This window comes from Staurois parvus, unplaced genomic scaffold (genome assembly GCF_062004578.1).
Source record: "Staurois parvus isolate SC_StPar_1 unplaced genomic scaffold, SC_StPar_1.0 ptg000152l, whole genome shotgun sequence".
NCBI lineage: Eukaryota > Metazoa > Chordata > Amphibia > Anura > Ranidae > Staurois > Staurois parvus.
Window position 1 is genome coordinate 3,080,159 of NW_028317948.1, and position 13,754 is coordinate 3,093,912.

Sequence of the window (13,754 nt, forward strand, 5' to 3'; positions counted from 1 at the left end):
TACTATGGTAACATTGTACTACTTTGGTCATAGTAAAATATGAAAAAAAATCTTTAAAAAAATGTAATAAAAAATTAAAAATAATAAAAAAATAAAAAAAATAAAAAACTATATATATTTTTTTTTTTCATACTGTCACCAGTCAGTGTCCCTGTTCACCGCCATGCCAGTTATATGATGACGCTGTACTGCACTGGTGACAGTATGTAAAAAAAAAATAGTGAAAATAATTTTTTAAATTTTAAAATTTTCCGAAAAAGTATGACAAAAAAAATACAACTTCAAAAAACTCGCCATTCCTCTTATGAAGTACGTCAGACTGTCTACTCTGCAAAAAGGGGTCATTTGGGGATATCTGTACTATTCTGACATTCTTGGACCTCAAGAAATTAGATTGGCCGTCAGTACTTCAGGATTGATCAATTTTCAGATCTATACCATAGTTTGTAAACTCTATAACTTTCCTACAAACTAAATAATACATCCTAATTTGGGTTATTTTCACCAAAGACATGTAGCAGAATACATCTCGGCCTAAATTTATGAAGAACAATTATTTATTTGTAAACTTTTATAACAGAAACAAAGAAAAACGGGTTTTTTTTTTTAATTTTTGGTCTTTTTTTGTTAATTTAGCAAAAAATAAAAACCCCAGTGGTGATTAAATACCACCAAAAGAAAGCTCTAGTTGTGTGAAGAAAATTATAAAATTTTAGTTTGGGTACAATGTTGTATGACCGCGCAATTGTCATTCAAAGTGTGAGAGCGCTGAAACGTGAAAAATGGCCTGGGCAGGAAGGTGTAAAATTGCACGGTATTGAAATGGTTAATCACTCCAAACCAGCTCCACCGTTGTGCCAAAGGAAAAATATTGCATATAGTGTAATATTGCTAATGACCATAGAACATGTATAAACAAATACCAGGCCACTCACATAATCCAAGATTCATAAAAGCATGTTTAATAGCCTCTAACAGCTAAGTAGAATCAAACACCATCCATAGACAGCTCCAGAAATCTCACAGCTCCAATATAGCAGAGGATGACAGTACGTAGGACAGACAGATCCCAAGATGGCTGCTTGGAACGCACCGCTCAGCGTACGTTCCACTCACTAGAAGTTGTGCAAGACGTAGGGACAGCAGACCGGAAGCACGTCGACGCGTTTCGCCCCTCCCACTGGACGTTCTCAGACTCTTAATCACCTTTGCTTCACTGTTCGATCCTAAATGCCCTTTTTTGCACCTGAATTTTTCCCTTCTTACTTGTTTGCCTCTACCATATATCTTCAGTCTATTACTAATCCCCCCCACGAAAAAAAAACATACCATGGCCTGGACAAATGAGAACCTTTTTAGATGACAACAAAGGGCAGTGATAACCATTTTAAATCAAGTTAAACTCTTTTACATAAAAACATTGAAATGACTGTAAAATTTTCTTTAACTGGAGCACAGTGGTCCTCCATTGGGTGGTGTAGCCCAAGTGGTCCCTTTCCTAATGACAACAATGGTTTTAAGTGATAGGTGGACTTTAAAGTGTTACTACCACAACAGTAAAATCAGTCTGTATATGCAGTAAAGCATGCTTGTTATACTCACTGTGAGAGCTAAGGGGTTAATCCTCTGCATTGTGTAGAAAGGCTGTTTGATCCTGACTTCTCTGATTTTCCCCTTCTTCCAGTGCCCCCCCCTTTAACTCCTGATAAGACATATTGTGTGGAGACATTCTGCACATGCTCGGTTTGGTGTGAATTGCTACACAAAGGGCCAATCAGCACTGTCAAAAAACAAAACAGTAAAATTCCCAGCTTTAACTTGCCAGCCAGCCTACAAACAAACCGAATGTACCTGTCTAGCAGTATGTGTTAAAAACAGGGGCTTAGTTAGCACACAATTGCAAATACATGCGTAAGCTACGGAGCCACGTCACGGCACCCCATTATTCTGTAGTTCCTAAATTTAAGAGCCCCCATAGTAGAGTCATGTGTATTTAATGGATAGACCAAGGGCAGATGGACCTGAGGGAGCCCACCCCTCCTTAAAGGTACAGGAGCGCCCTGGACTCCCAGCATGTAGCATAATAGCGACGCATGTCAAACAACAAAACAGAACCGTGACCGGTTTTTGTACCAATCAGGTCAGGGGTTTTACATCCTCCTAGAACAGAATGAAAACTCCTCCTACAAGCTTTAACCAGTGCTCTGCTGGACAATGATAGAAGTCACAAGACTGCTCTAACTGCTGATGAGAAAAGGTATTTAGCAGTTTATAGTTACTAAAATAATTGCATTTCCGTGTTGTGTGTACTGTGGGTGATCAGATATAGTGAATGCAGGGTCCTGCGTTTAGTAACACTTTAACCTTGATTGATTTCATATGTGACACAAATCGTATGATCTCTCCTCTTTTCCAGATCTGTTATTTCAAGGCTCGGATCTCTTCCTTGCAGACCAAACGTTTTGCAAGCATTCAAAAAACAGGCAGAGATGATCTATGGAAAAGTGGAAACATGGAGCCATTTTATTTTGAATGATATAGGCTTCATTGCAGGTGATTTTGTTGGCTATGATATGCGTATTACCTCTAGCTAATATAGTATTCTTCAAAAAACAGATTTTTACAGCAGAAGGCTTTTTTACCATTGTGCATATTTCCCTTTTCCTGCCCCATAGCCAAAACAGGAAATGAGAGGAAAACTCTCCAAAGCGACGGAATCCCTGGTTTTCACCAGGGTTACCAGAACTAGTGTCCCCATTAGAAGATTCTCCTCTGTTCCTGTTCTGGTGACAACCCAAAATTTGGGATTTTCCTTTACTTTCAGGTTCAGTGATGATGGTAAACAGGACATTAAACGGGGGAAAAGCCAGCAAAAGAAAAAATCTTGCGTTCTAATCCCTCTCCACTTTATCCAAAAATGAAAAAAAAAAGTTTTGCTTTAAGTTATACTTTAATGGTTCTTGATCAGTAAGTGTTATATGCTGTTATTGCGACAAATGAGAGTACACTTTGTTGAGTCAGGGCTAAAATATGCATATGTAAATCAGGGGCGTCTCTAGGGTTGGTGTCACCCGGTGCGATAACACTTGGTGACACCCCCTCCGACGATCCCCGCAGAATGGATCGGATCTGCGGATTCAGCATAATGGATCAGACTCAATCCGCAGATCGGATCTATCCTGTGGGGATCGTCGGCGTGCTTTACAACTTATTTTTTCGTGGAGTGGGTCCGGTATCACCCCGTATAGGTTGCATGCCTACGATCCCCGCAGGATGGATCAGATCTGCGGATTGAGCATAATGGATCAGAGTCCGATCAATTGTGCTCCCCAATTTGCAGATCCGATCCATCCTGTGGGGATCGTCAGCGTGCTTTACAACTTACCTTTTCGTGGAGCGGGTCCGGTATCACCCCATGCTGTAGGTGTCACCCGTTGCGGCATGCACCCCCCGCACCTGCCTAGGGATGCCCCTGATGTAGATCACATTTTGTTGAAGACAGCTAACGATTATATCTGTTTTATTCACTTTTTAAAGCTGCATTAAGTGAACAAGATTTCAAGGCCATAGACCCAAGGTTAATGCCTTATATCCAACCTACAGCCATTTCCATGATACTAGAGCAGACATTTAAGGTAACAAACCAGTATTATTTTTTTCTTTTAAGTTGTATGTAAACCCTGGCAATGAAATTCTCTTTCTTATTTTTTTCCATTTTGTTGTGTTAAATATGTTATGTAAAGGATAGCTCCACTTTCATGGGAATAAAAATATCAAATAAAATTAAATTAGCATACACAATTGCAACTCAAGTCATAATGTTTTTGATTATTAAAAATTAAATTTTCTTTTCAATCTTCAGCTCTGTAATTTTCTGTAAAACGCAATGCAATATGGCTACCTGGAGACATTCTTTACCAAAAGGGTGTACAGAACGCCCAGTGAAAATGTAATTTCCTGCTTGTGTGATTGGCTTACTGATTTTCCAAGAACTGCACTAAGATACAAGTCAGATTTTTGGCACCCCCCGCAACAAAAATGTCATTTTTGGTGAGATATTCCCAAAGAGAAAGCACATCTAAAAAGGGATGCAGACCCTGACAATTTCCTTATTAGAGCCCTACAGGTGCAACAGCTGACTGATAATTATAAAAACACGCCCATACAGAGTCACTCTGCACAGGGACACAGATACACAGCTATTTCTTCAGAATTACAAAAGGTAGAAATCTGCAACAGTTTGTTAAAATCCCTGCAATGTACATTAATCATCCAGAAAATAATGGGTTTTTTTTTCTCAGCAAAATTAGAGTTACTCTGTAAAGTGGAACTTTAGGGTAAAAAATAAAAAAATGAGCAGACAGTCAGGATTTTTTATTGCAGAAGAGACATGTTTTGTCTCTTCTGCATTAACCACTTGCCCTCCTGAGGATTTACCCCCCCCCTTCCTGATCAGGCCATTTTTTGCGTTACAACGCTGCTTTACTTTAACTGACAATTACGCGGTCATGGAACCTGCAACAAAATTAAATTTACGTCCTTTTTTCCCACAAATAGAGCTTTTTGCACTAGAAAAAAAAAAGACCGACAATTTGGAGAAAAAAAACTATATTTTTGACTTTTTTGCTAAACATTAAACATGTCCAGTAAAAAAAAATGTAATCAAATTTTGTCATAAAATGGCAGTATATATACTGGATTTTCTTTTACTATGGCGGTGATCAGTGACTTATAGTGGGACTGTGGACATTCTGACACTGGGGGGAAGTGACTTGGTGTCACTGACATCCCCAGTGACACCAATACAGTGATCAGTGCTAAAAAAAAAAGCACTGACACTGTACTAATGGCACTGGGCAGGAAGGGATTAACATGAGAGGCAATCAAAGGGTTACCTGTGTGCTGGGAGTGTTTTACTGGGGAGCGGTGTGTTGGTGCTTCCCTGTAAGCACACTGCTCTGGATGGCTGTGCATGACCCAAAACATGTAAGTATTTGAATTCTTCTCATACCCAGAATACAGCTTTGGTCCCAATTTAAAGCTGTTGTTTTGGGACAAGTTCCAGTAACCTCCTCCATGGTCCAAGCTAGAATCTGCTCCAGAGGGTTCCATCCATGGTTCCATCTCACCCTTTGCCAGCTGCCTACTGAGAGTGGGTTAAGCAACTGCAGATGTGTCCTTGTTACCTTGGTGGAGGCCCAGATCAACATGATTTATTAAAAGGTTTTATAAGCGCTATACAGCATGGTCAGTTCCGTTTTGTCTGTTGTGTAAGTACAAAGAACACCTTTGATTGAACACTGGTATAAATATTTTATGACACTGGTGACACTCCATTCCCTGGCATGGAACATGCTTACTGGGCTACTCAAATTGACCGTAGATAGAATTTCAAGCTTTTACTCATGCTGTAGTATGTAAAAAAGTTTGATTATTGCATTGCAATATACACTCACCAACCACTTTATTAGGTACACCTGTTCAATTGCTTGGTAACACAAATTGCTAATCAGCTAATCACATGATAGCAGCTCAATACATTTAGGCATGTGGACTTGGTGAAGACAACGTGCTGAAGTTCAAACCGAGCATCAGAATAAGGAAGAAAGGGGATTTAAGTGACTTTGAACGTGGGATGATTGTTGGGCTGGTCTGAGTATTTCAAAATCTGCTGACCTACTGAGATTTTCACACACGACAATCTCTAGGGTTTACAGAGAATGTTCCGAAAAAGAGAAAATATCCAGTGCAGTTGTTTGGATGAAAATGCCTTGTTGATGTCAGAGGTCAAAGGAGAATGCGCAGACTGGTTGCTGCAACATTCAGATGGAAGGGTCAGAATTTTGAGTAAACCATATGAAAGCATGGATCCATCCTGCCTTATATCAATGGTTCAGGCTGGTGGTGTAATGGTGGATATTTTCTTGGCATTAATAAAATGGCTGGTGAGTGTATGTTACCTTAATCTACCATACACACATTAGCAGGGGTGGACTGACCATTTGGAAACTCGGGCACTGCCCAGGGGCCCGGTGTCAGTAGGGGGCCCCTTGAGATGCCCCTGGTACCTTTTTCATAGGCTTTTTTGAGTTTGGGCAAGGACACAGGGGCCCCATGATCCCCTATTGCCCAGGGGCCCCATGAGTTGTCAGTCCGCCCCTGCACATTAGCATGTTGCAGTGGCATCCATTCAGGCTGGTGATCGTGGTGTACTGGTGTGGGGGATATTTTCTTGGCACTAGCAAGGTGTACCTAAAAAAGTGGCCGGAGAGTGTACATGAATAGTGAAAGCAAATTCTTATCTAAGGAAAACTAATACTTGCACAGAAAATAGAAACAAAGAGCTAATACATCCTGTGTTTTTTAAGGAGCTCTCAGCAGAGCATATATCTAATCTAGGACCTGAAAATGGAGCAATGGTTACAGAATCCCAGCGTGCACTGCTCAATACCTCTCAACTGCAAGCTCTGAGTCAAGCACTAGAGGGCATCAGAATAAGCAGCTACAGGACACAATCCCGGACAACAAAAAGTACAACCACAGCCACCAGTCTAACTTTTAACTCTGTATCGAATGGTAAGCAAAGGCCAAATATTATTTACATTTCAAAAAAACTTCATGGGTGAAAATAAATAAACTAGACCATAAAGTAATATTAAAGGATATATATTTTTTTAAATAAGAAAGATGTTATACTTACCTGCTTTGCGCAATGGTATTGAACAGAATGGTCCCTTACTTCATCTTTGGCAGTCCCCTGGCCGCACAAATTGCAACACATTTTTTGGGGGGATACCTACTTTCGGTGAAGTGCAGCCAGCACTTCCACCTTTCTCGCCTAGGTCAGGATGATGTTTCCCCCTGCCCACAACTTCTTGGGATAGCCATGTCACCCATATCAGAAGTCTTTGGGGGTATGTAGACTAGTGCATTCTATGTACAGTGCGTACATGAGCAGTGCAGCATCATCAGGAGCAGGGGCGGACTGACAACTCATGGGGCCCCCGGGCAATAGGGGATCATGGGGCCCCTGTGTCTTTGCCCAAACTCAAAAAAGCCTATGAAAAAGGTACCAGGGGCATCTCATGGGGCCCCCTACTGACCCCGGGCCCTCGGGCAGTGCCCAAATTTCCAAATGGTCAGTCCGCCCCTGATCAGGAGGCCACCTGATAGAGCGACCTCTTGATGACATCACAAACAAGATGGCATCGTCGGACCTGGTATGTGTAGTCTTTCAGCAGATTACATCTGGATAGCACTGGATTCACTGAGCAAGTGAGTATTCTATTATAGCTCCTTGGGGGGTTAGGGACTGATGTGAATGTACTATATTTATATTATATATACACGCAGTGCTCAGCATAAATGAGTACACCCCTTTGGAAAAGTAAGATTTTAATCTACTATAGTGAACTCAGTGTAGAGTTATTCACCCTGAGATCATCACAGAGGACAAGGTTTCTTCACAGTGAGAGCTGTGAAAATGTAGAATAGACTCTCTCAAGAGTTGGTTCTGGCCAGCTTAGTGGATTGCAATAAAAAAGGCCTGGATTGTTTCTTGGCTACACAGAATATAACTGGATACTAACATTTATAGGTAAAGTCGATCCAGGGAATATCCGATTGCCTCTCGGGGGATCAGGAAGGAATTTTTTCCCCTGCAGGAGCAAATTGAATCATGCTTTGCTGTAACTATGTAATCAATATGTCAATGAACACAAGAACAATTTCCAAACTTTTTAAAAACTGAGTTTTATAGAACATTTGTTTAGCTCATTACATTAAAGTAAGGTTACTAACATAACTCAGATTACAAAATTTTCAGTATTACTTGAAAAATGAATACTCAAATTATGGTGTTCAATCTTAGTGCAGTCTACCTCCAGGCCAAAATCTATGAAAATTCTAGGACTTGTTTGGGATGTTGAGAACTTGGGCTGTGCAACGTTTCAAGTCAATTGATTGAGTTTTAGGCACATTATGGTACGTTAAGCTCTTTTTACACTAAGCTGTTCACATTAAATGTTTTAGCATTGTAAAATATAGCTTAACGTGAATAACTTTTGGTGTGATTTACCAAATGATCTGAAATTTTCAGAATATGTTGCCATAGATAGAGTATTCTATTTTGTGAAGTTTGGGGGAAATTGGAAAACATCTAAGCTCTTTTTTGTATGTTAAGCCACATTAAGCTCCCCAAACAACAAGCTTAATGTCCCACATTTTCTTTGTGGCATTCCAAAATCTATGAAACTTCCAGGACATGTTTGGGAAGTTGAGAACTTGAGCTGTGCAACGTTTCAAGTCAATTTAACTTAAAGGAATGCGCTAAAACCACAAACTATTCCTAATTTAGTGTAGAAACATTAGTGCAAAAGATATATATATCTATTCTCAATTAATATAAAAAAATATCAAAATTATGTGCAAAACTATTTTTTAGTGCATAAGTAATTTAAATAATTAAATTTGTGAATATAAAAATTGTCCAATTTTGAATTTCTTCAAATGTCCAAACAAATCCTTTTCAAATTCAAGTGCTCTCAAAGAAATTGTGCCAAACTCCACCACCAAAGTAAAGTTGGGTAACTCACCAGAGCTCCATGCTGATCAATCTCTAGATCAGCAAAAAACGCTTTTTGCTCTGGGAGCAGATGCAATGAATCAACTTCTCAGGTGTGATGATCAATTATTAGAAGTTGATTTATTGCATCTGCTCCCAGAGCAAAAAGCGTTTTTTGCTGATCTAGAGATTGATCAGCATGGAGCTCTGGTGAGTTACTTTACTTTGGTGGATTTTGGCACAATTTCTTTGAGAACACTTGAATTTGAAAAGGATTTGTTTGGACATTTGAAGAAATTCAAAATTGGACAATTTTTATATTCACAAATTTAATTATTTAAATTACTTATGCACTAAAAAATAGTTTTGCACATAATTTTGATATTTTTTTATATTAATTGAGGATAGATACAGTGGGGATCGAAAGTTTGGGCACCCCAGCTAAAAATGTGTATTAATGTGCATAAAGAAGCCAAGGAAAGATGGAAAAATCTCCAAAAGGCATCAAATTACAGATTAGACATTCTTATAATATGTCAACAAAAGTTAGATTTTATTTCCATCATTTACACTTTCAAAATAACAGAAAACAAAAAAATGGCGTCTGCAAAAGTTTGGGCACCCTGCAGAGTTAATATCTTGTACTGCACCCTTTGACAAGTATCACAGCTTGTAAACGCTTTTTGTAGCCAGCCAAGAGTCTTTCAATTCTTGTTTGAGGTATCTTTGCCCATTCTTCCTTACAAAAGTCTTCCAGTTCTTTGAGATTTCTGGGCTGTCTGTCACGCACTGCTCTTTTAAGGTCTATCCATAGATTTTCAATTATGTTGAGGTCAGGAGATTGTGAAGGCCATGGCAAAACCTTCAGTTTACGCCTCTTGATGTAATCCCCCGTGGATTTCGAGGTGTGTTTAGGATCATTATCCATTTGTAGAAGCCATCCTCTCTTTAACTTCAGCTTTTTCACAGATGGCATCAAGTTACCATCCAAAATTTGCTGAAATTTTATTGAATCCATTTTTCCTTCTACTCGTGAGATGTTCCCTGTGCCACTGGCTGCAACACAACCCCAAAGCATGATTGATCCAACCCCATGCTTAACAGTTGGACAGAGGTTCTTTTCATTAAATTCTGTATCCCTTCTTCTCCAAACGTACCTTTGCTCATTCCGGCCAAAAAGTTCAATTTTAACCTCATCGGTCCACAGAACTTGTTTCCAAAATGCATCAGGCTTCTCTATATGTTCATTTGCAAAGTTCAAACGATGATTTTTGTGGTGAGGACGTAGAAGAGGTTTTCTTCTGATGACTCTTCCATGAAGACCATATTTGTACAAGTATCTCTTTATAGTGGAATAGTGTACCACAACTCCAGTGTCTGCCAGATCTTTCTGGAGGGATCGTGCAGTCCAACGTGGGTTTTGAATTGTTTTTCTCACAATCCTGCGAGCTGTTCTGTCTGATATTTTTCTTGGTCTTCCAGATCTTGCTTTAACTTCCACTGTTCCTGATGACTGCCATTTCTTAATTACATTCCGAACAGAGGATATTGACATCTGTAAACACTTTGCTATCTTCTTATAGCCTTCTCCAGCTTTGTGAGCATCAACTATTTTCAGTTTCAGTTTTCTAGACAACTGCTTGGAAGAACCCATGGTGCTGATTGTTGGGGCAAGGTCAGATGAGTCTGAGCATTTAAAACCTTTGAGATTGACATCACCTGGTCTTCCCAGACGATGATTGAGAACAATCCATGACACTGGCAGGTCTCAGCTTTGCAAAGGGGGCAGTGCATGCTATAAATTATGCAGGGTGCCCAAACTTTTGCAGACGCCATTTTTTTGTTTTCTGTTATTTTGAAAATGTAAATGATGGAAATAAAATCCAACTTTTGTTGACATATTATAAGAATGTCTAATCTGTAATTTGATGCCTTTTGGAGATTTTTCCATCTTTCCTTGGCTTTATGCACATTAATACAAATTTTTAGCTGGGGTGCCCAGACTTTCGATCCCCACTGTATATATATATCTTTTGCACTAATGTTTCTACACTAAATTAGGAAAAGTTTGTGGTTTTAGCACATTCCTTTATTTAAGTTATAGCACTAAGAAATGTATTTGGTTTCTTTGAGGTGGAATTGCTGCTTTAAAGTATTAAGGGTGTGGCGCTTTTATTACACTTGTGATTCAAGTCAATTGATTGAGATTTAGGCAGTGTATTACATGTTAAGATACATTAAGCCATTTTCACATTAAATGTTTTAGTCTGTCCTGTGTATCTTGTAGTATAGTGTTCCATAGAAAATGTTGATTTTGAAAGGAAAGTAATGCAGGCCATACATGGTTCGAATTCCGAAGGATGGTTTTGTCTGAAAATGGACAATGAAATGAAAACGTTGTTTTCTCGGTAATCTCATGGTGCCATCAATGATTTCGAAAATTGGCCAACCAAGTCATAAAGTTCACCCCATATAATAGGTGAAACTTCTGTTCCTTCCAGGTCACGGCTCATGCGCATATTCTTTTTGGAAAAATTATCATATGATTTGACCATCATTGAGTCGAAAATCAGTCGTTTTTCACAAATGTTGCAACATGCCCGATCACCAAAAAGGGGAGGAACCACAAAAATCGTCCAGTGCCATTGACCCACTAACAGAGCAAAAATCGGCCGATTATTCTTAGGTCCGATTTTCGGATGAAAAATCGGTAGAATTTCAATCCATGCATGGCCGGCCTAAGGGTTTACGGACAAATCTGTTGAGGTGTACTTATTTCTGCTGAGAACTGTATACAGTATATATATATATATATATATGTGTGTGTGTGTGTCTTAAGCGCTGCGTAAATTGACAGTGCTATATAAGTACCTGTAATAAGCACCTTGCTGAACCACAACCCATTTGTAGAGACAATAAACATTTTGGCCAGGAGTATGTAATGTATATCACAGCTTACACAGTACAGCAATCAGGACATATGACATAGCATATAGATTGCAGGGGTTAGCGTTATAGCTGCAGGCTTTAGATCAGCCCCCCACCCTTTCCACAAATTATCCCTTCAGACCTCAGATTATTTCCCTTATCAGACCATATCAGCTCCCCTTCAGATCTCACATCAGCACTCCTTCTTTCCTCAGTCCACCCTGCAATTAGATTTACCATTGTACCACTTAAGAACTCAGATCAGCCAAAAACTATGCTAGGAAAGGCAGCTCATACTTACATGACCCAGAGGTTGCTTCATTGCCTGGCTCTTAGTGACAGTTTTCTCCTGTGACACTATTTCCCTGGTGGAGAGAAACAGAGAGCAATGATATTAAAGGGCTGGGACTGCCAAGATTGAAACAAATGACCTAACTCTGTGCTAATCGGAGCAGCAGGGCAGGGTGGTACATTCCACAAAGAGCAGTACAAATCGCTACATTCCCTGGGAATCATTGTGCATTTTAAAAACACAGTTCTGTCCCAGTCAAAACAGTACAAGTAGAGCATTCCAGGATTTTGACATATTACAGGTCCGAGACTCATAAAGTACCGAGACCAGTGAGTTTTATGCGTTTTATTGAGAATTGCAAAAACAACCAAGTATAACTAAAATCACCTTTTTGTATCTCTTACAGGTGCCACACTGACAGCTAGTCATATCATCATTTTAGCAGTTATCAGTAATTTGATTTGTTCATGAATGCTGATGGATGACGTGAAATATTAATTTAGAAGATTATGGTGCCAGCTCTACAGTTGACCATGTACCTGACCATATATACTAAGATTGGATATTTATAAGATTTGTTCATACATGCTAAGGGACAAATCTGAAAGATCTGGGTGTTACCTAAGAAGAAGAAGGCCCATAATGCACAGGGAGCAATATAGGTGGAGTATGGTGATTACATGCACTGTTCTGATCACCGGAACCGACAGTCCCAAATGTTTTTTAGCTGAAGGCTACCTATAATGACTTGGTGCTGGCAACTGTTCAGATATTATAATACCTAGTCTGTCTAATCTTGATTGTGCTGACTATGAGAAACAATCCAAAGTTCATCTATTGCCTGTGACACCTGGGGAATATTTATAAAGTAGTGAATGTGACACTCATTCACTGGTGAATAATCAATCACTAGAAAATCAACAAAGGACGCCACTCTGGGTGCAGCATTAAAAACATAAGAAATTTATTGAAGCAGCAAGTTGCAACTCCCATGTAGGGCACATGCACAAAAACTGCATCCTGGATATACAGTTGTGCTCAAAACTTTGCATACCCTGGCAGAAATTGTGAACTTTTGGCATTGATATTGAAAATAGTTGTTTGGCTCCTTTTTAAATCATCCAAATGGCCATGATCAAAAGTTTACTTACCCTGTTTGGCCTTGGTACTGATTTAAAAAGGAGCCAAATAACTATTTGATAATAAATGGCTTCATATGATCATCATCCTTTAATAAAAGAGCATTTTTTGGCATGATCAGTCACCTTTTCAATATCAATGCGAAAATTTCACAATTTCTGCCAGGGTATATAAACTTTTGAGCACAACTGTAAGTGGGATCCCAGGAATCCACCTCTCCAAATCGTGCATAGGACAGCTGTGTACTGGGAGCCATCGGGGGGCCATGGGACACCATCTGGAAGTGATGTCAGTGCCTAGGACAGGAAGAGTCATGGCAAACGCATTTCAGAGCCTCCCAGCTCCTTTCTCAAAGCCTAACATATTCACAACTTTCTAGATATTATTATTTATACATCAGTTATTTAATAGTATTATCACTAGCATGAGGGTACATTTTTTTTGGAATTTCTCAAGAGATTGTTCTGAATGAATTCCTGTACTATTTTAATCAATTATTATATATACATATTTATTATCCGCTAATGATTTTAATTGGTTTTTGGTATATCCTTCAGACACTGCCATTATATATTATTATACATTAATTCAGTTATTTATTTATGTATTAAAATGGAAAAAAATGTCAGCCTTTGAGAAAGGAGCTGGGAAGCACTGAAACATGTTAGCCATGCCCCTACCTGTCTTAGATGCTGATGTCACTTCTGGTTGGCGAAGCCCGGCGTCTTATTGCCCCCAGGTGACTCTCAGAAAACACAGTGGTCCAGTGCACGATCTGGACCGGAATTCCTGGGATCCTTGATATATCCATGATGCAGTGGCAACATCAGT

The 13,754-nt window shown here is 39.3% G+C and overlaps 1 protein-coding gene across 1 annotated transcript in view; it reads left to right on the forward strand.

Annotated features, from left to right (window-relative positions):
• Window positions 1-13,184, forward strand: part of OTOA (otoancorin) — a 112,843-nt gene extending 99,659 nt beyond the window's left edge. The window contains exons 20-23 of the mRNA XM_089674777.1: window positions 2,417-2,553; window positions 3,538-3,635; window positions 6,369-6,576; window positions 12,190-13,184. Of these exons, the coding sequence (XP_089530903.1) occupies window positions 2,417-2,553; window positions 3,538-3,635; window positions 6,369-6,576; window positions 12,190-12,254 (508 nt within the window). The 3' untranslated portion in view covers window positions 12,255-13,184. The remainder of the gene's footprint in view (window positions 1-2,416; window positions 2,554-3,537; window positions 3,636-6,368; window positions 6,577-12,189) is intronic.
• The last annotated feature ends 570 nt before the right edge of the window (window positions 13,185-13,754 follow it).